The 21,858-nt window shown below is 38.9% G+C and overlaps 1 protein-coding gene across 1 annotated transcript in view; it reads right to left on the bottom strand.

Annotated features, from left to right (window-relative positions):
* Window positions 1-21,597, bottom strand: part of LOC130161846 (urotensin-2 receptor) — a 34,442-nt gene extending 12,845 nt beyond the window's left edge. Inside the window, exons 1-3 of the mRNA XM_056365165.1 lie at window positions 21,026-21,597; window positions 19,221-19,936; window positions 17,659-18,037 (exon numbers count right to left, since the gene is read on the bottom strand). Of these exons, the coding sequence (XP_056221140.1) occupies window positions 17,660-18,037; window positions 19,221-19,934 (1,092 nt within the window). The 5' untranslated portion in view covers window positions 19,935-19,936; window positions 21,026-21,597 and the 3' untranslated portion in view covers window position 17,659. The remainder of the gene's footprint in view (window positions 1-17,658; window positions 18,038-19,220; window positions 19,937-21,025) is intronic.
* Window positions 21,598-21,858: the final 261 nt, after the last annotated feature.

The raw sequence follows: 21,858 nt of genomic DNA, 5'->3' as shown, positions 1-21,858 counted from the left end.
TTCCATATTTCCAGTCTTTGTGCTAAGCTAGGCTAACCAGCTGCCAGGTATAGTCTTTATTTAACAGATAGACATGAGAATAGATCATGTATGTATTGATCTTTTCCTAACTCCAAAGTGAAATCCTGAACTTGGACTAGTCACTGTGTTGGGACAAATCCCTGGTTTGTGGAGCATATCGACACCCTCTTAAAATAATGGCCTAAGTCATTTTTTCAGGTTTTTCAGGAAACACAAAAAACTCAACAAAAGAGTCACACTTTTGACATAGGCCATTATACAACCGGGGGTAGAATTGCATGTTCCCCTCAACTGAGGATTCAGGTGATTTTACCAGAGGTGGCCAGCATCATGAGGGGGTGATTTAGGCAAAAAAAACATTTTTGTCAAAACATGACTTAGGCCATTATTTTAGGAAGGTGACGATATGGAGTTCTGAGGTTACAGCTGGTTCTGTAGGTTGTCTGTTTGAGTGTGTATTCATTCACACACATGTTCACATCTCAACATCATAAACGGCTTCAGAATTGGTTCAGTTTTCCTGACCTTTCTCCACCCTCTAAAGCTACTGGAATCCCCCTTTGTTTTCTCTATATACCCTCCATATGTTCATTATCACCACCTCCCACTGTTATATGGGCCTGAGCCGACTCACATTAACCTTAATGAAAGAAAGAAAAGGAAAATCAGAAGCACTGGTGCAAGAAACACAGGGAAACATACAAATACAAACTGAAGCGAACAGGTAGCACAGAACTAAATACACACAAGGGAGGCACAGGTGAAACACACAGGGCGGGGCAGACAATCACAAAGGAGTAAGTAAGTAAGTAAAGTAAGTAAAATAACCATGAGACACACAAGGGAAATAGTTTCAAAATAAAACAGTAAGTCAGAACCTCACACAACCCCATGTCTAATAACCTGGACTATACCTTTATGACCTGACAGTTTCCCCTCAGCTGGACGGAGCACGCTTCACTGCGTTCACTGGTTGTATAGGTAAATGGTTGGTATGATGTCAATTTTACAATGTGATAATATATGAGTGCTTACATTTAGAAATTAAAAATTTATCCTGTACTTTGGTCTATGACCAAATTCCCATCATTTGTGTTCAGTGCTATTTAGTAAATGTCAGCATGCCAACATGCTAAATGCAGATGGTGAACATACCTGCTAAACAACAACATGTTATGCTGAAGTACTGCATATGTACTGTTGGTTGTTTTATAGTTTAAAATGCATGAATGGCTCTTTTAGCTGTGTGTGTGAAAGTTAATGGCTGTTAAATCAATAATCAGCCATAGAAATAATGATCACGTCCTCATGTCTACTGCACTATTTTAATGTTCTGGACCAAAGAGTTGAGATAATACTGTACAGTACACTCTGTATCCTCTAATTAGGAACATCTTCTAATTTATTCAAACAGCTCAAACGCTCAGACAGTGACTCATGGATAAATAAGGCATGAGTATGAAAAATGCAACCACTGTGAAGGTCCAACGAAGCTGAGGATACACTACCAGACTCTGTAAGAGTTTACTGAGTCTCTCAACTTCAAATTTCACCAGATGAAGAACAGAGAATCATAAAATTCCCTCAGGAAATCTTCAGACCCATTTAGGTCTTTCACATTTTGTTGTGTTGCAGCCTGATGCTAAAATAAAAAACTAATCCTTATGGGACTGTGGACTTGTGCCTGACAAACAGACAAACATCCCTGTTGTTGATGACAGAATGATACAATTCAGGCAAAATGTGCAAAGAAGTAGTTCAACACAAAACTCTGTCCACGTTTTTTTTTTTTGCTCCACTTTCCTCTGAAAATATCTAGCTTTAGTGGAGTCCCATTCAGAAAGGTGATTTTACAGACTACAGAGACAAAGACAGACCTAGAGAGGACAGACTTAGAGAGGGGAGGGAGAACTAGAATGAAGTCAGTGCTGAAACATTCAAATGTAGAATAAAATATAAGAAAAATAAATTTGAATTAAATTAAAAGTCAATTGTCAATATTAAATTACTTTTTAATATAATCAGTAAAATCAATTTACAGTGTGAAAAACAACAGTAATTAAATAATAAGAGATATCAGGTCATCAACACTGTCAACGAGTCAACAAACAGGAATGAAATGAAAACTAGTTCAGACTTCTTTCTCACTGCAACATACTGTAGAACACAGCAGTGTTCTTAAAGAAACAGTTCAACATTTTAGGAATATGATAGGTAGAGATAGATATTATAGAGAGACATAGTGATATAGTGATGTGGGGGCTGCTGATGAACTACTGCACAGTAAAAATACTGTCAAAGAAAAGGTCCTGTAGTAAATCATTGTGTGTTTTACATTTCCACCATTATAAAATCAGTCTGTAATAGTGATGTGTTCAGACCAATGCTGTTGAAGTTTGCTATTCAAGAATGTTATTTAAGGACATGAGAAGATAAAGCAATGTTAATTCTGTTCTTAATTTGTTTTTTTTCTCTTCCAAAATAACAAAATGTGCAGATAAGAGTACAGTTAAAGTACCAAATCCATAAGTATACAGTTAAAGTACAAGATTGATAAGAGTACCGTTAAAGTACCAGATCAATAAGAGTACCGTTAAAGTATAGACTTCTCATGATGATATTCACAACTTGGAATACTTTTATGAAAAACTCATTTGAACCCTTTTTGTGATCGGTGGACCCTTTCAGACTAAGTGAATGTAAATAATGGAGGAATTGACAGACATTGGGACTTCTAGACCTCCTCAAAGGTAGGAAGCCACCACCGCTTCACTGGTTTTGCTGGTTTATGATGCTGTTAGATGTGAATGAATTATACTTATGTGCTCATGGTTACTGGAAAATGGACTGCATATTGGAACTGTGGAGACTCTAACCGATCTAACAAGGTATACTATGTCAATATTGGCCTAAGTTTAAGCATTTACACTTTCAGAACACCTTCTTAAAACTTAAAATGTAAAACGTAAAAATTTCCTAAAAATCTGGACATTCATAATCACATCGCCAGCAACCCAGCGGGTTTTAAAAGTAGTAACACCACAGTGTAAAAATACTCAAATTACTTAAGTAAAAGAACATAATTATTATTAGAAACCTATGAAAGTAGCCTATCAGAAGTAAAAGAGTGGAACCTGTTATACTGTATGGGACTAAAGATCAATCATCAATCAATAGATGCTGAACAGCTGCGGAGATGTTAGACAGACTCTCCACCACCATCATATAAAAATATTTATAAAAACATCTTTATGAGGAATGGAGTTAATCCTCCAGGAAAGTTCAGAGTAAAGCTGAATGAAGAAAAAATCATATTGTGAAAACAATGAGTCATGATTTCAGTGTGAATGGTCATTTTTCATATTCACTGAAAAACATATGAACACGGTGAAATGATGTTTGTTGATCTTGGACCAAATGAACATATTTTCTTACATCTGGAGAACATGATCAGAGGGATGGGGTGTCTCTGTAGAACCACAGTGTTTCATTTATGGTCCTATGTTGTGATACATTTTACCTTCATCAAAAAACTGCAGTTAAAAAAGAAACAACAACAAGAAAGAAGAAAGTCTTTATTATCATTGTGAGCTCTGCATACATCGACATTAGGAAGGAGAAAAAAGACAGACAGATCATTTCTAATAAAATAAAACCACATTAAAAAAGTATGTACAAAACATTAAAATTGATAATAATATTGATAAATATGGTTTTGCACATGAATAAATAGCGTTGTGAGATGAATAGCAGTGTATTTAAGTAAAGCAGTCTTCCAGTGCTTTAGCGTTCAGTGTGCTGATGACTTCGGGGAAGAAACTGTCTCTGAGTCTGGAGGTGTGTTTTGACAGACATGTAGTACCTGCCAGAGGACAGTTCAGACAGGTGGTGTCCAGGATGTGTGGAGTCCTTGATTATGTCATTGGCTTTTTTTTTATTGGTATTACTGAGGTAGTGGGAGCTGACGATGTCTTCCAGGGGGATGAAGTGTGCAGCCAGTGATTTTCTGTGCTGTTTTTATTATTCTCTGTAGAGCTTTCCTGTCTGCTGCTGAGCGACCAGCGTACCACAATGAGGTACGTCAGGATGCTCTCAATGGTTGTACAGTGAAAGGCTGCCAGCAGCTTTCTATCCAGGTTGATTTTCCTGAGCACTCTGAGGAGGGGAAGTCTCTGTGGTGTTGGCAGACCAGGCGGGGGTCGTCAGAGATCAGGGCTTCCCAGGACCTTGAAGGTTTGAACCCTTTCTACACAGTCCTTGTTTAAGTAGAGCAGGGCTCGGTCTGCACTGCGCCTCCTCTTGAGTGTTCAGGAGGAGCTCCTTGGTCTTTTGTGGTGTTCAGTGACAGGCTGTTTATCGCACACCTGGATCTCATGTGCACAGGGAGTAGAGGAGTGGGCTCAGTGGTGGTGGAGGAGAGGTGGGGGTCTGTTTGTGAGGAAGGCTCGGATCCAGGTGCAGATGGCCTCGGTCCAACAGCTTGCTGACTACAAGTCCAGGATGATTGTGTTGAATGCTGAGCTTTGGTCTAAGAGCATCCTCACACACACTCTGTGTTCTAGGTGACTCAGTGCGGTGTGTGTGTGTGTGTGTGTGTGTGTGTGTGTGTCTGTGTGTGTGTGTGTCTTCTGTGGACCTGTTCACCCAGTAAATAAACTGATATGGGTCTTGATTTCCACACCTCGTACTCAGAACTTTTCATTTGGTTTCATAAGAATATTCTTTATCAATCTTAACCATGGTGTGTCTCCCTTTTGTTGTGGCCTGGGTCATAACAGTACCAAGGGGTAAACTCAGGATTATTTGACTGGCAGTTTGGATTTCCCTGCTGTCAAATCAGGCTCCACACACCAGTTTGAATCAGAACAAAGCTGTATTTTACATTTTCCAATTTGCATATTTTCTTTTTGCAGATTAATTAATTTAATTATTTTAGAGTTTAATTTGCATTCTACCTATTAAAACTTTTATTACCTGCTCTATCTGTTTTAATATCAAATGTCGCTTTTATTTTATTTATTTTTCTGTGTTACGCTCCGTGACGGTATCGGATGTTTCCAGGTGATGAGTCACATGATCCTTTTATTTGCTGACTTAAGGTGACACAACAAGGGCAGCACTATATTTGAGTTCTGCGTGAGGTGTGAACACATCAGTAAACAGGAGGATTACAGAGATGCTCTATTTTAGGAAGTGGCAGGACGTGATGGAGGTCAATAAGGGAGGGGTGAAAAAATGCAGCCAACAAAAAAGTATAAAAGCAGATAGACAGGACAACTGGTGACTCATTCTCATGTAAGAGACAGTATGAAGATTATTAGGGGGATTTTGTTCTTGTTTTATTTTGATTTAATTTAATTTAATTTAATTTAATTTTATGTAAAAAAAAAAAAAACCCTGTATTATCCTTGGAAGTAAATCTTAGCACAGAGCTGTCAGGTAGGACCAGTTCTCAGGGAGACCTGGTTTCTTGTCCATGAGGAGATATCACATGGTTTGGCACACAAAGTTTTTGAAGTTTCTCGGGGCTCATATCAAATTGATGCATTATTAATAAATGACTGAGAAGGATTCTTCTGAATCCAGTGCATTCTGCTGTAATGGCCTCGCCGAGGTTAAGACCTGATACCTCCATCCCTCAGAGGCTGCGGCGGTTTGATCAAGCACCTGAGACCAGGAAGACTCTGAATGAGGAGGATGCATTATTTAAACCGCCCTCTGTCTCCTCCTCTGGACTGAATTCTTTTCACCCACTGCTGTGATGTTGAACCACATTTGACTGTTTCTGTCTTTATCTCTCTTGGTTCAGCTGCCTGTGTGTGTGTGTGTGTGTGTGTGTGTGTGTGTGTGTATGTGTGTGTGTGTGTGTGTGTGTGTGTGTGTGTGTGTGTATGTGTGTGTGTGTGCGTGTGTGTGCGTGCGTGTGTGTCTCCATCTCCCTGTTCAAACAGTGAAAATCAATCACTCTCACTGAGGGACAGGGTGAACAGGGTGTTCAAAGGCCGCACTTTAAATATTTAATTTATTGAATTGTTTTAGTTTCGCAACAAGAATCACACACCTGTCTTCTAACCCATCAAACATGAAATAAAACATATAAACGTGATGGTGTTAATAATGACAATGAATATAAATGTGGATTTAATATTAGTATCATTCACAACCTTAATTAAACATAATACAAGTGGTTCATTGATCAAACAACAATAGTCACAGGAACTGTAGTTTTTTTGATAAAGGTAAATGTGTCACAAAAATGTTGTGTATATTTAGCACCATAAGCGTTGTGGTGCTAAAAAATCTTATTCATAGAGGAACAAGAATCAAAAATCAAAACATTTTTGCAGTGAAAATGAAAGACAACCATCCACACTGAAATCATGACTCATATCACAATATTTTGTTTTGCATATGATTTAGCCGTAATTAATAATAAATGAATGTTGGTTACACAGCAGTGCTTTGATTATAATAATGATAAAGACTCCATGGTGAATGTTTAATGTGTTCAGTCTGGTCACATGGAGGATATTCTGACACTTCAGACAAGTGCAATGTTATACACATAGCCTTGTATATTTCTATTTTTTTATTTATATATTATAGCATAAATATTTTTATATTTGATGATAATTTTTTTATCTTTACCTCTGTAATCTACTTCCTATTCTTTTTTTTCTTTGCTGAGGGAGCAAATGTAACCTGATCAAATTTCCCCCTGGGACCAATAAAGTATTCAGATTCTGATATTGTCTAAAACTTTATATTCTATTTTTCAGTCATTCCATAGAACAGAAATCTGATTGAACTAAATTATATAGAAACATCACACAGGTTACAAAAAGAGTCACAGTTAATTTATATTATTACAGGAATAACAAATATGTGTCTGAAAGAGTAAACTGCTGGTTACTGGTCAGGGTTGGTGTGTGTGTGTGTGTGTGTGTGTGTGTGCGTGTGTGTGTGTGATAATCACTGTCCTTTTGGTGTTACTTTCTCTGTATAAGTAACAATCAGATATCAGTGCAGCGATAAAGTCTTATTGTTTCAGATTTTGGTTGTTTACTGGTGAAAGCAAAAAAAGAGAGCAAAAACCTGTTAAAATGCTAATTTTCTGTCACGCATCTCTGCATTGCAACATCCTATAACAATTTCCACTGAGCTTTATCATCCTTTTCTGTGGAAAACACAAACATGTCAGTTTATTAAAGGAGGACAGGGTTGAAAATGGAAACAGCGGGAGAAGAAGACGACAACAGAAGCTGCAGGGTTCAGAGGTGTTGAGTACAGAAGGCGTGGATTAAAAGGAGTGAGCATGGGGCTGATTTTTAATGTGTTGGTGCTGCTTGTGTAAGTGTTTTAATGCCCTTTAGTCCAGTTGCCAAATTGTGTGCAGATGCCAGACACTTTTTCCAGGGTCAGAGGATAAGTATTTACAAGCATGTGTGCAACCGAGGACTTGAGGACCATAACCACACACAGCTGTCCTGGGTCAGTCACATCATTCAAAACACACACACACACGCGCGCGCACACACACACATACACACATTGTCCTTAGGTTCATCACTCTAACATGTTCTTCAGTGACAGAAGTGTTCCATCTATTTTCTTCTCACTGAATCTATTTTTACCTCCTCCATTCCCTTTGCTTCAGTCTTTGTCATGATACAAGAGCAGCAGAACAAATCAGAAAAATAGCCCACCTGCCCCTCATCTTTCTGTTCAAGTGTCTACCATACTATCATCCTCTTATTCCTCAGCCTTATCTCTGTTTTTCTTCATATTGCCTCAGAGAAATTGCTGGTAACAACCTCCTGAAGCACTTAATATCTTTCTATCTATCTATCTATCTATCTATCTATCTATCTATCTATCTATCTATCTATCTATCTATCTATCTATCTATCTATCTATCTATCTATCTATCTATCTATCTATCTATCTATCTATCTATCTGGCTCTCATGTTATCTAATTAATGACTGGGCAAAGTGGACGACTGCTCTTTGGGCCAAGCAGTAGCCATCTGTCTCTGGAATCTGATTGGCCACCCTTGGCCGGTGTCAGAAGGTGACAGGTTGTTGCCTTGTAAGTATAACTGAACAGGAATACTGGGCACAGGCCTGGAGTCCGTGTACAAGAGTTTATATATAAAGTCACTCTTAACATTTCTTATTGGAAAGTCAATCAAAGGACCACAAAGACACACAATAAACCACACAGAGACATATAATGATTAAAATGTTACAATGTTACAATTTAAATGTGGAAACTGGGGTAACTCATCAGACTGACTTGTGACTTGAATTAACTTGCTTGAATCTCACCACAGTCACTTGTTAATGGCTTGAGACTTGAACGTTAAAACTTCAGACTTGGGATGTGTGACTCACTCTCACCTCTGCTCTGCACAAACTGTAATTATTTCCTAATCCACGTCAGTGTCTGACGTCAGACTGGGAAAGAAAAAAAAGTGCAAAAATGTATGTGAATTTGAAGAAAGTATATGTAATACATTTATCAAATCATCAGAGGAGCCTGTGTTTCATCAGACCTTTATGAATGAGGTTTGGAAAATCAACATGAACTGAGCAAAGATAAGGTGGCACTGGGTCAATCCCAGTCTCTCAGCAGGGTAAGTTAAGGTGCTTATTGATCACTGATGGGACTTTCCCAGACAATGCAGCCTATAGCTCTTACAGGGAGAGCTCCCTATCACCCATGATGAGAGTAGAATAGCAATTCCTGTTTCCAATTCCCAAAATGAGCCAAGTCAATGTAATCAGCTCCGAGATATAGAGCCAAGGGATCAATAATCCTTTTACCGTCATGAATGAAAGAAAAGAGTTTCTGACCTTTACAGAGGTGACCTCCACTTAACCCTCAGTCCAACCGCTTCCTCATTTAGCTGGGTTGGAAGCTCAATGTGGAAAAGGCAATAAGATGATAACCAAGTTAATGAGTTGTCTATCAGTATTTCTATAACATGCTCAGACGCAGCCTGTGACGGATGAGGATGGCTTTAAAGCAGTGCTGATGTATGCAGCTCTAGACATAGGATTAAAGCAATTATAATTAAAGACGGAGCCTGTCCAGTCTGTCAGGGAATGATTATTTCATAAGTCTAATAGCACTCAAGTCTTCGTTCATTTAATCTTCATGGACTTGTTCATAGCTGCTTGTATAGACACAGTTAGTCGTGTGGTTTGATAGCCCAGATAATTTGTGCCAACAACCCAGCTTATACACTTTGATGCTTTTTTCACTTTGGCATTAGACCATATTATGATTTCAACAAGATTGCCATGGTTTGCCAACCACTATAGCTGGTCTGTGAGGCTACACTTAGGCACAGTGTTGCTTTCAGCTAAAGGCTAACATTAGCAAGCTAACATGCTCAAATGACAATGCTTACTGTCCATGCTTATGTTTATCAGGTATAATCTTTACCATGTTCACCATCTGAATTTATCCTGTTAAGCATCCAACTTTCATGGACAATTTCTACATAAAAAACTATAAAAACTTAGATAAAATTCTGCTCTCACACCAAGTGTTGCTCTCATTGTGTCATTATCCTCACTGTTTAAAGAGATGTCCTCTGAGAGCAGAGAGTGCAGCCCAAACACATTCCCTCTGACGACCATGCTAAACCCAAGCTCTGAAGTTCCTGTCAAAAACACAGATGATGGGATTTTGTAAACAGTGATAGATCCTCAACCATAAACACTAGGTTCATATAATCAGTCATTGTCTTTACTGAAGCACTGGGATTGTCACGCTGAAGAAGTTTCTTCAGTAGGATTTGTTCTTCTCCAGATGGAGGTTTTTGATTAAAAGTTTCAGATTAAAAGCTGTTGTCTGTTCAGGGATCCATTAGGGATTTTGTGTGTATTTACCCCCCTCTTCTTGGGGGGCCCCCAGTCACCATAGCAACCAGTGTGTCAGCAGTTACTAGTGACTCAGCAGTTTCTGGGCAGAAATGGGCAAAGCTGATTGAATTCTGATTGGCTAATTAGACTGATTAACTCTTAACTCTTAATGTGTGTGTGTGTGTGTGTGTGTGTGTGTGTGTGTGTGTGTGTTTGTGTGTGTGTGTGTGTGTGTTCAGCTTTTCAGCCTTTCTCATTATTGTACGTCAGAATTTTCTTTCACTGCAATAAATTTCAGTTTTTCCAGCAAATGAAGTTCAGGTCCATAAATCAATGAATGTATCTAATCATCACAAAAATCTGTAGATATATATAAAAAAACAGATATTTATGTTGAACAAAGATCTTAGAATTGGACAACAGGAACTACAAATCTTTTGTGTATGTCCTTAAGGTTAAGTATTTCTATGGTTCTTTTACTTTGAAAGTGGACTTTTTTTTATGAGACTAAATAAATAAATAATAGATAACCGTCCCAGTGGCCTTGCTGACTTAAACAAAAAACATTTTCTCATACATTCAAAAATCCACTGGAAAAATATTAATCTGGTTCAGAATTAAAAAAGAGACACAAACATTGAATTTGTAAATATGACACAAAGGCAGCATAGGTTTGTTGTAGGGCTGAAAAAGAAGATTAATTCTTCATTGTTCTGTTGAATATTTGTTTCAATTCACTTCATTTAGTTTTTAAAATGTCATGACATTAGGCTTAGGCGGATAGATGCAAAATGCATAAGGTGACATCTCCTAAATTGTTTTAGTAACTCCTACAATATGTTGTAGGGTTAGGTCGTAAAAAGTATTTGCTTATGCGCTTGTGTGCACACGGCCAGGACGGCCCCACCTCCGCCTCATTTTGAGCCAGAAAAAACCTGCTTTTCTTTTATTAAAATTTCCACTTCCTCTGCTGACTAATTTCCTCTCCTTATCTGGGAGGAAAGGGGAAAGCATTTAAACATGCCACTACTACAAAGAAAACCCAAGATATACGACTGTGTTTTCAGAACATGCTACATAAAGTAGGGTTATTCATGACCATATATATAAGTGTTATAGATCTCTGTGTGTTACCATAAGAACCAAAGCTAGGGTGTTTTTTCTTTTTATCCAGACACAGTTCTTATGAGCTCATTTTTATGTAGATTACTGTAACAAGAAATACAAAAGCGTATGATTCAGTGCCTTCATCCCCTCTTATCCTTGTCAATCTCTTTAACAGCACATTTCAGGGTATGTGGGGAATATTCATCCTTTATAAGTATGGAATAATTAATCTCTATGAAGGAGATATTCCACGTGCCCTTGCTGCTGCAATGAATATTAAACCACAGCCTTATAAAACCAGGCTATGCATTACGTGTTTTCCACTGTAACTGCTAAAATGTCTTGTTCCTACCATTTCCTGCATCCGCTGGCTGCTTCCTTGTCTGGCATGTTGTTCAGTAAACATGCGATGCTATCAGCATGCATTAGCCACATATGCTGCCAGGCAGTGGTCACCCTGAAGACTCAGGAGTGCAGCCTGCAGCTCTTTATTGAGGAAACACTTATTGGTCACTGTACAATGCAGCACACCACCATATTAGTTAGTGCTCGTGCATTCTCAAGGGGCTCTTTACAAAAATCCACCTTTGAAAGTCTAAACCAATTAAAAGAAATCAACGCGTAAGTCATTTTAAATGAGGAGACTGAAAATAAAATATGATTCCATTTTCATGACCCATTTACTTTTTAATAGCTGTGAGTGAGCCAACCTCTGCATGCACCAGTTTCCAGTCACCAAAAGTGAACAGAGCCAAGCAGCCTATGAAAAAGGGAGGGGAAGCTGTGGCTATCCAATGATGCATAAAATGTCAGTGTGTAATAGAGAAGATTTTGGCTGGATTTGTATATTTTTATTAGGTAATTAAATATTTATCTAACACAGAGATAATACATGTTTTTTCCTTGCAGACAAAGAGCAAATAATCCAGTGTAATCTGTCCTGCTGTTTACCAGGTGATTTAACCTCAGTGGCTGTAATTCCACAGCAGGGCCATATCAAATGAATCCACTCTCTGTGTGATATTATTGCTCCATTGTTTTTCCTCTGATGTCTCTCGCTATAAAAGTAAATGAGAGGATTTCCAGCTGGGGCACTGCCAAGTCTGTGATAGCTGTAAAATCACAGGCACAAAGTGTTTCTATGTCATTATAATTAAAAGCTTGTTGGTAAATTAAAACAGCAGTTTGCTGTTTCCTGGTTGGTTTAAATCAAAGCTCATTAGGTCAGACTGTGATTAGGCTGACAACCTTCAGACTAGTGCCTGAGCTGTAAATAACATGGCCTCTGTGTGTGTGTGTGTGTGTGTGTGTGTGCGTGTGTGTCTGCAGTCATATTTGGTTTATATGAGATCAATGTCATTTATAAAAATACATTTAAAATGTAATCATTTACCTAACAAATATACTCCATTAAAAAGTAATTATGTAACATTACTGTACGTGTACTTTTCTCTGCATGAAAGTAACTGGACTTCAGGTTCTTGAAGATGTCTCACCTCTAACCCTTTAAAAGCTTCTTCAGTTCTAACAGGAATTGTGCAAAACTGGGTTTAAATGTATTTGGCTAAGGTGTATGTGTATGTGTATACTACACATCAACTGTATGTCTAATATCTTTTTGAAATGTTATTATCCACACAATTCATTTTTGTAAGATTTAAAATTCTCTGATAAATTTAAAAAGATGTGTATGGTCATGAGAATCAACTCAAGCTGTGTTTAAAAATGATTTAATGACAGTAAGAGCTCATGTTCTCTTAAAACTGTTAAAATGCTAAAATGCTATTTAATTTGTATTTAATTAATTCCATTATTTCATTGTTATTGATAAAAAAAATTAAGCCACAACAGTTTTATCAATGATCTACAAAGTGGTCTTCATCTGCTAGTCGGCGATCGATTGTTTTTGTCTCCGCCCACGTTACCTAGGCGAAACCTGCTGCGGTAGTTCCTGTTATTGTTCGGAATAAACGTTCACTGAGAAAACTTCACTCTCGTGATTATTGTTGATTTGTTTTCTGACAGTTTTCTGAAGAGTGCAACATGCGAACTTGAGGTAAGAAGAACAGGGAGCGCCGCAGCAGGCAGGAGGAATGCAGGAAAGAAGGAGTGAAGCGCCACGGGAGCTCGTTAAAGAAGGTAAGCTACATCCGGTAAAATACTGTAACACTCAGAAGAGAAATATTTATGTTGGTTCTGATACTTTTTTGTTAAATATGGTCTGTATATATGTCAAAAACAGTGATGTTAGCAAGCCTCAAGCTCGGACCACATGTGGCTGTGAGCTAACAGTAGTTAACTGTTAGTGCAGCAAGGTCTAATCAGGGGAGAATCACCTTATGTTAGAGCTGTAGCTTAAAGGCTGAGACAGCTGCACCTTCTGAAAGACAGTGTGTCAGCTTTCCCATGGGTTTTAAGAGGTTGACTTCATAAATCCTGTGAGGACGCCTGCGATCTCTGCCAAAATTCTGTCAATCATCTAGCTAGAATGAAATTATTGTTATCATATGAAACAAGACGATCTAAGGAATCCATTTGTACAAAGCCTGCCATGCTATATTTTTGGCATGTTGGTTACATAATGTTCCAAAGTTAGGCAAAATTTTGGAGATGGAAAACATGGCATAGCTATTTTGAAGTAGGTCCTTTGACATCTCCTATAATGGTATATTAGATTATTTCTGTATACTGTGACCTTACACAGTCCTGGAGTTACATAAAGTGGGTATGACTGGAAAGCTGAGACTCCTGTGGATCCAATGAGCCTAATTGTAGTCATGTATACTCATCTTAGACCCCATAATAGCTGTTTCATTGTAGTGAGCAATTTAGACCTTAGAACAATTTAAAAAAAAAATAAAATTAAAAAAAAACTTCTACTTTTATGTAATTTTACAAAATGGAGTAGCCAGCAGGAAATTATAAAACAGGCATGCTCAGAGTGTGCAACCCATCAAACAAGAACCAGACCCTGGCTCACCCAGAGATGACAAAGATGGTAACTGAATTATTTTAGTGCACAGTTCTTTTTTTCTTTTCTTTTGTTTTAAATATGTTCTTAAATTACATCACATTATCATGATGACCTTAAAATGGTCTTAAAAACCCTAACTCTTTAATTTAAGCTGTTAAAACCTCTACAACACCAAGATAGAAGCACAGTGTAAAGACTGGACATTGACTGTTTCCCTGGTAAAAATGTAGTAAATAGTTTCCATTGGGCACAACGCTGTTGTATGTAAGAATTCATTTGTAATTTGTGCTTTCTTTTATTCTTGCAGCTTACAACATGTGCTGTGGTACAGTGGATGGATGGACATCAGTTGAGAAAACTAAGGTCATCACATGAATCACATGTCACTTATTTCTGAAGAGATCACCAATGTCACAATTATTGTCAGGTTTATGATCCCATTGCCATTCTGTTCAAAATGAATGTAGTTTATGAAGCATTGCTTTATATTGGGTTAACATTTAATAAAGGGCTGATTTGTTTTAGCTTGATTTTTAAGTGTCCTTGATTATTATTATTTTTAATTCATATGGGGCACCTTGATAAAACTAATGCAGTATAATGGAACAGGCCTGCAATGCACCCTCCTTAATGAGGATTATAATGTTTGGTATTTACTGAATCTGTTTGAAAAGTGTTGGTTTATTAAATGGTCAAAGTGTTCCTAATATAATGTCAAATCAAATTCATGGGGTGGACAAAATATTAGTTTATATACAGTGGTGTCAAAAAGTCTGAGACCACTTTCCCATTACATATATTTACAAAGGAGAATAAAAGAAGCCATTAAAAACACTATCTATTTTAGCAGGGTAAGTGTCAAGTTGTTGTGCCTCACCTATTTCTCCTAGGGAAGTTTTGGAGAATCAGACAAAATAGAAACTAAAGTGAGACTCAAATGAGAATCACTGTTTTGTCTCCTCTGAGCTGTAGAAGAGCAAGCTTTGAGCAGGAAAATTTTTAATCTTCTGCCTCATTTTTATCTAAAAGACATGATGAGTGTATATGAGTTGGCTGTGGCTTTTTTCTTCTGTGATGAACACAGTGTATGGTCTATCACATTTTCCAAAAAAATATAAAATAAATTCACTGACTAAAAGCTCTTCTTCAAAGTAAGAGTTCTTCATAGCAATGTAGTGGAGTCAAAAGTACAATATTTGTCTTTTAAGTGTTGTGGAGTAGAAGTAAGAAGTTTACAAAATAAAGAAAACTCAAGTAACATACAGATACTCCAAAAATGTATGTACAAAAGTATAGTGCTCAAGTAAATGTACTTTGTTACTGTCCACCCCTGTATGAGTAGTGAGGGAGTCATGAGTCATGGTCTGAATGAGTGTCAAGCTGCCTGGGGAGGGATCTCAGGACTGCATTGTAAGTGGCTGATAAGTGGTGTTGTAGACCACCTCCTCTGTTTGGAGGTGGTCTACGTGTGATGATGATGATGTAGATGTCTTCTTTTACTCCTTTTTCCAAACCATCGGTCTTCAGCGACTAAAATCTCCTCAGGTGAGAGTCCCTTGACCTTTAGGTGGACTGCTGAGTCCTGACCTCAGGACTTGACTCTGCACTTGTGAAGTGGTTGTTTTGTTTTCCCAGTGTTCAGGTCTGTGTGTCCCTGACTACACTGCGCTGGTTATTCCTGGGTGTTTGGTCCTTAGTGTGGACCAGCTTCTGTCTCAGACAATTACTGGGCTTGAAGTGCACAGGGATTCTGTGTTTGTTAAAGAGCCTCCTAAGTTTTTCAGATACTCCAGCAACACAGGGGATAACAGTGTTGTTCTGTTTATTACTGTTACTGTTTTTGTTGAAGGCCCAGTTTTGGAAACCACAGGTTTAAAGAGCTGCTCTGATGTTTGTTCTTTTTAAAGTCCAACATAATGAATCACTGTCCAACACTTTAAATTACAGGTTGTCATTAAAGCACACACACAGTATTGGACTGAGTGTATTGGGGACTGTGTATGTGTGTGTGTCTCCATATTCTCTGCCCTTGTGAATTATGGCCGGTGTCACTCAGCACATTGTATTCCAAGGCAGAGAGTGGTAATATATGACTCACTGTTTCTGTCTCTGCAGGCAGTGTGCACACACCTCCAAGCAATCAAAGGTAAAGTATTAGCAATACATTAGCTGAGTGTGAAGTTATGAACGGGATTGTAAATATTGAATTTTTCCTTACTTTGTACTCTCTAGTGGGATGAATTGAAATGAAAAGTGATGTTATTGTACAGAAAATAGTCTGGTTTCATTGGAGAGCGCATGTGGAAAAAGGTAAACACTCAGTTATAATATCCTGCTGTGTCAGTCTGGATCCACATTCATATAGTATTTATGTAGTTATTAATTTCTCAGCTGTTATCATCAGGAGAGCAACAAAAAAATTGTGTGTTGCATCTCAGCTTTTTTTCATGGCATGACATTTATATAACTATGTTAGTGTGTGTGTGTGCACGTTTCCTGTAACACAACCCCACCCTTCGCCCCTCGCCCAGCGCTTAACCCTCAACCTCAACCGTCTGTTTTATATGTGTAACATTAAGAAGAACTAAGGACAGAGAGCTTCATCACCCTGAAACTCAAAAGTACAAAGCTTTTATTGTGACAAGCTTAAAATTATGCTATGACGCACTTAAAAGTGTAACTGGTCAGTTTCAAAAACTCAGTTGCCACAAGTATCAAGGCACATGGTAGCTTCGTCTCTTTAATTGAGAGGAGGTGATTCCCTCAATCTGCTATATTGTTGGTTTCTTATGAACAAAACTAAAAAAGGAAAACAGTCTCTTGAACATTAAAATATACAGAGTGGTTTTTATTTTTCAAGAAAACCATCAGACAACTGCCAAGATTCTGTTTTTGGTGTTTTGCCACTTAATTAATGGTAATGAGCTACAGCTGTACAGCCCTCAGGTCTACCTACTGTTCTACTGACTAGTCTTCAAAGAAGAAGCTAGTGGACTAACCCTCTGGACTTGGATTAGATTACACAATGCAATATATGGTCATCACAGCAGTATAGTGCCAGGTAGCAATATACAGCCAGCATGAAACCATTTTTCAGACTAATGAACTTAATGAATACATAGAGTTTTTCTTTTCTATGCACAAATTGGTGGAACTGTATGATTGGCTCATATATTATATATGAGCCAATCATATAGACTTTGATTTATTCATCTGTTGTTTCTTTTGAAAAGTAGATAGTTCTCTGAAACTCAGTGGTATAAAAAAAAGTTCTGGATTTCCCATGCAAACAAATATTTATTCTTGCCACCCAGTTCCTTACATAAATATTAAGAGGCAGAGTTCCCATATGGGTGTATTTACACTGCATACCAGGAAGTAGGAATCCTAAACAGACATGTTTTCAGAGGGCCAGAAATCAATGCCATCTGTAATGACATAGCCGATCACAACCAAGCTTTGCTCTGATAGAAAACTCCAACACAGCTGCCAAGTCTAAAGCATCCCTGGCTCCCAGGCTACTGGTGCATAATTGGTGGTAGAAGATGGAAAAAAAACAGCTGGAACACAGTGCAGTGCTAGGTTTTGTTTCGGGACAGTCTTCGAGTGTACTTCAGAGGTTGTCATAGTTTTCTCATCAGCAACAAAATCACAAATGTTAGTGAAAGAAAGCTGCTCCTACCTCACAGACTGCTGTTATGAGCCCGCAGGGAGGCTGTGTGTGTGAGCATGAAGCTCTCAGTACACTGCTGACTGCTGGACGATGGTGACCTGCGAGGTGAGTGCTGAAAACGACTCCTTCTACTGAAGTAGCTGCCAGCTGTCCAGGAGCGCTTGTGCTTCCTCATGTACTCCTTGTAGTTTTTGGTGAGCAATGTGTAGAGGAAAGGGTTGATACAGCTGTTGGAGTAGGTCAGACATGTGGTCAGGTAGTTGATGATGCGCTTAGCTTTGGTGGAGAGGGACAGTGAAGGGTGGAACTGACCCAGCAGCTGCCAGATCCAGAATGGCAAGAAACATGCCCAGAAGAGGAGCACAATGGTGAAGATCAGGTAGAGCACCTTTGGGACATAAGACCAAAGAGAGGAACCATAAAACACAGATTTCCTTTAGACCAGTTTTACAATATGACATAAAGAGTAAAGCTATGTACTCCTGCAACACACAGTAAACTAGTTAAGCTAGTTGTGAGCTAGTTAACAACATATGTAATTTTGACACTGTTTTTAATCTGTTACCTGCAGTGGTTGTGATAGCATCAGGTCATATCGACTTATAAATGTGGTCGGGTATACTGAGAAATAGTAGCAGCAAAACACAAAGTTGGACAGTCTACATTCTGTTTTGCTCGAAAGTTAAAGTAATCCCTATGAAGAGCAAGTAATGCAACTGCGGGATAATGTTGGGAACATTGTTAATCACTCTGATAAGACAAAGTGGACCCGTCTTAAACCCTGCTATGAAGCAAATTGCATGAGGAGAGAGCAAGAGAGGAATGGAAAATAGAAAACCTAAAGCAGCAGGGAGAGGACTGATAATGGAACCCTTTCAGCAGAGAGCCAAAGTGATGCTCCACCGCTCATACACTTAAATAGCAACTGTTTCTCAGCCATGATGATGGTGTTGTTGGCGAACTTACACTCAAACATGTGCATGCAATAGGTGTGAGAAACAATGTCACAGTCTAAGAGCTACGGGACGGAGGAGCCCCCCCCCTCAGGAGTTAGTACATTATCCATGATAACAACTGAATAACAACTGAATAACCAGCCTTGGTTTATACATCAGAGCCATCTCAAACTCCCAGCCTATATGCCAGGTTCAACCTGATGGATTTTCAGTTGCAGACTGGGTAAGACGTGAAGGACAATGTCTAGTATGAGAGCCAATGACAGAGCCCCAGACCTCCCTCTAGCAGACATGTCAGAAGTTCTAAAGTCAGATGGAAGAGACTGCGGTTGTTGCATGGGCCAACAAAAGTTTAAACTTTTATACAGTAGACCACTCAGAATTTCCCACCTCAAGATTTTTTTTAACCATGACCATGATTATTTCCCCAGTACCCAAATTGTACTCTTTCTCTAATCCTGATGAAGTTGTTTCTGTGCTTAAACTAAATCCGAACCATAGAGGTGCCACATCAGAAAACAGTTTTATTTTTACAGTAGAGGTTTTAAAATCTTTGAAATGAGCAGGGAAAACTTAATGACTCTCATAAAATACACTGTCTTGTGATACACTTACCTTTTGATTGGGAAGTTTCCTGGTCTGTTTGAAAGTCTCTGTCTGTGAAACCCAATAAGTCCGTGCAAGCTGGGTGTAGAGATAGCCAATGATGAGTCCTGGAGCGACAATGCTAGTGCAAAACAGGACAGAGATGTAAATCTTGTAAGAGAGTGGGGACAAGGTGGGCTGACACATGGCTTTGTTGCCCACTGTCATTAGCTGAATGCTCACAATCATTGGTAGGGCCAGGATGAGAGAAGCTGCCCAGGCCAGCAGAGCGATGGCCTTCCGGTAACTTTTAGACCGTTTGACTGTTTCGAGTGGCTTGAGCACTGCAAAGTAGCGCTCAGTGCTCATAATGGTCAGCGTGAAGATGCTGGCATGCATGGTCAGGAAGTCCATGCTAATAAGAATCCGACACCCTGTGTTGCCAAAATACCATCCTTTCAAGAAGTGTGTGCAGACCACGAAGGGGATCGTGAGAAGATACAGTAGATCTGCCAAAGCTAGGTTTATGATGTAGATATACATGGAAGCTACAGTCCTCATGGAATGGCACATGACCACCAAGGTGTAAATGTTTCCCGAGACTCCAATCAGGCACATGATGGAGAGGATGGTGCTGATGGTAAAGGTGGCAGCTGCATCCTCATGGGAGTTTAGAGGGGGGTCAGTGGCATTGGCACCCTTCTCCACAAGGACTCCTATAGGCTCCATGGACACTGTGGTCATTTCTAGATGGATGAGAACAGAAAGGAAAGGGTGAGGGTGGCAACTTCACAGAAAAATGACAATTGTTAATCCGTTCGTCATCTAACTTGGAATGGTCTTTGAACTATTATTTTCTTACAAAAAATGTGAGATATTATAATCAAAGCTACTGTGTACTAGCTTGTTTAATTTCATTTATAATCTCCATTTGTTAAAGAAGCCTCTATGAAAGAACTCTACTAGTATAACATCTGCCATCTTTCAGTTGAAGTACCTTTGCATGTTTCCAGGAGTGGAGAACTACCAACTCGCTCACTAAAATTGAGGAATATGAAATGCCTCAGTTTACTCATGCCTTAGAAGGCAGCTCTGATATTTCCTGGCTCATGCCAATTCAATCAAATGTTTTATGTAGAGTAAAATACCATGAAGAACAGTGTGTTCTTGTCAGGCTACGCAAGTTTTACCAAACTGTTAATGAAATAAGATGTTTAGGAACAGTGTCTTTGTCTGACCTAAGCTTGTCAAATGGCTTTTGACATATCGGTTTGGACTGAACATGAACAGTCAGCCACAGCCTGATTCAAAGATACGTTTCCAAAGCATTTATAAAACAAAATAACAGCAAAATACAGAAGAAGAAAGTATTCTGAAGGTTGCATTTTGGTTCAATTTATTTACTTAATACTGGTAAAAATTAGGAAATCTTAACAGTGAAAGAATTTCTGATGGAAATAAGAGTTATAATTATTGAGTTATCTTCATTTTCTGAGAGTTCACAGGCAAAATGATGCAAGTTGTTAAAAAAAGAGCTAACTGTATCAGAGTTGACTGTTGAAGGAACACAGAGAACATTTTTAGTCAAATTAATACCAAGCTGTCAAGCCTCAGACAGAAATCACTGAGAAAGTATTCTTCCTTAAGCTGTTCCCAAAACACCAGGGGCAGAGATGAAGTCTATATTTCAGCCTCCACTAATAGACCTGGCTGCAATGCTCTGATAAACACGACAGCCTTTAGTCAATACATGGAAATATATCTTTACGGACAATTACAAATCTGCTTGGGCATGCAAGCGAATTAGAATAAAAACATTCAGTATACAGTCTTACCTGGGGTGCCTCCCTGGACAGAAGGGTTCAACACTCAGCTGTTCCATCGGCCATGCTTTGTCTCACTTTGCTCCTCCAAACCTCACACTTACTGCAAATATTTCACACTCTATAAAAGTCCCAACAGATTCTACAGAGTATCTGAGAGGTGAAACATGCACGTGAAACAAAAGGGAAAAAAATCTATATCCAGCAGTGTCGAAGAGGGAAAATAACCTAAATGAGTCATCCACGACAACAGAAATCCCTCCATTGTTGAGTGGGCTCTCAACAGTAAATAAGCCTCTCCAAAGTGTCTAGATTCAAGAGGAAGGTGCTCTTTTAACAGCCTTAAAGAAGATCAATGAAATGATGATGACAACATGTTGAGAAGAGGAACACATTAAGCTACAGCTGGTTACGGAGAATCCCCCCTTTGACTGAGTGAGAGTAACAGAGAGAGAGAGAGACTGGCAGAGGTAGAGAGGGGAGAGAGAGTGAGAGGGGAGAGAGAGAGAGACAGGAGCACAGTGCTTGTGAGGCAGTCTCACTCTGAAGCCCAAAGTGGGAGGGAGAACACAGGGAGAACGGGTAAGAGAGAGGTATGCAGGAAATGTGCTCTGCTCTCTCTCTCTCTCTCTCTCCAAACCTTTTGCCATCTATTTCCATTACAACGGGGGCGTGTGCCACAAACTAGGGCGTGTGCCACAAATGTGCAACACTGGGACTTGAGACACATTACACACTGACAGAACGACCCCACTGACACTAACACGCATAGCTAACTCTGACCCATGTGTTCCAGTGTCCATTATTTTAAATGGATAGTACCACAGTCAATGTCACCTACAACT

Source organism: Seriola aureovittata, chromosome 21 (assembly GCF_021018895.1).
Source record: "Seriola aureovittata isolate HTS-2021-v1 ecotype China chromosome 21, ASM2101889v1, whole genome shotgun sequence".
Taxonomy (NCBI): domain Eukaryota; kingdom Metazoa; phylum Chordata; class Actinopteri; order Carangiformes; family Carangidae; genus Seriola; species Seriola aureovittata.
The sequence above is the reverse complement of the archived record's forward strand: the minus strand, read 5'-3'. Positions and strand labels throughout refer to the sequence as shown.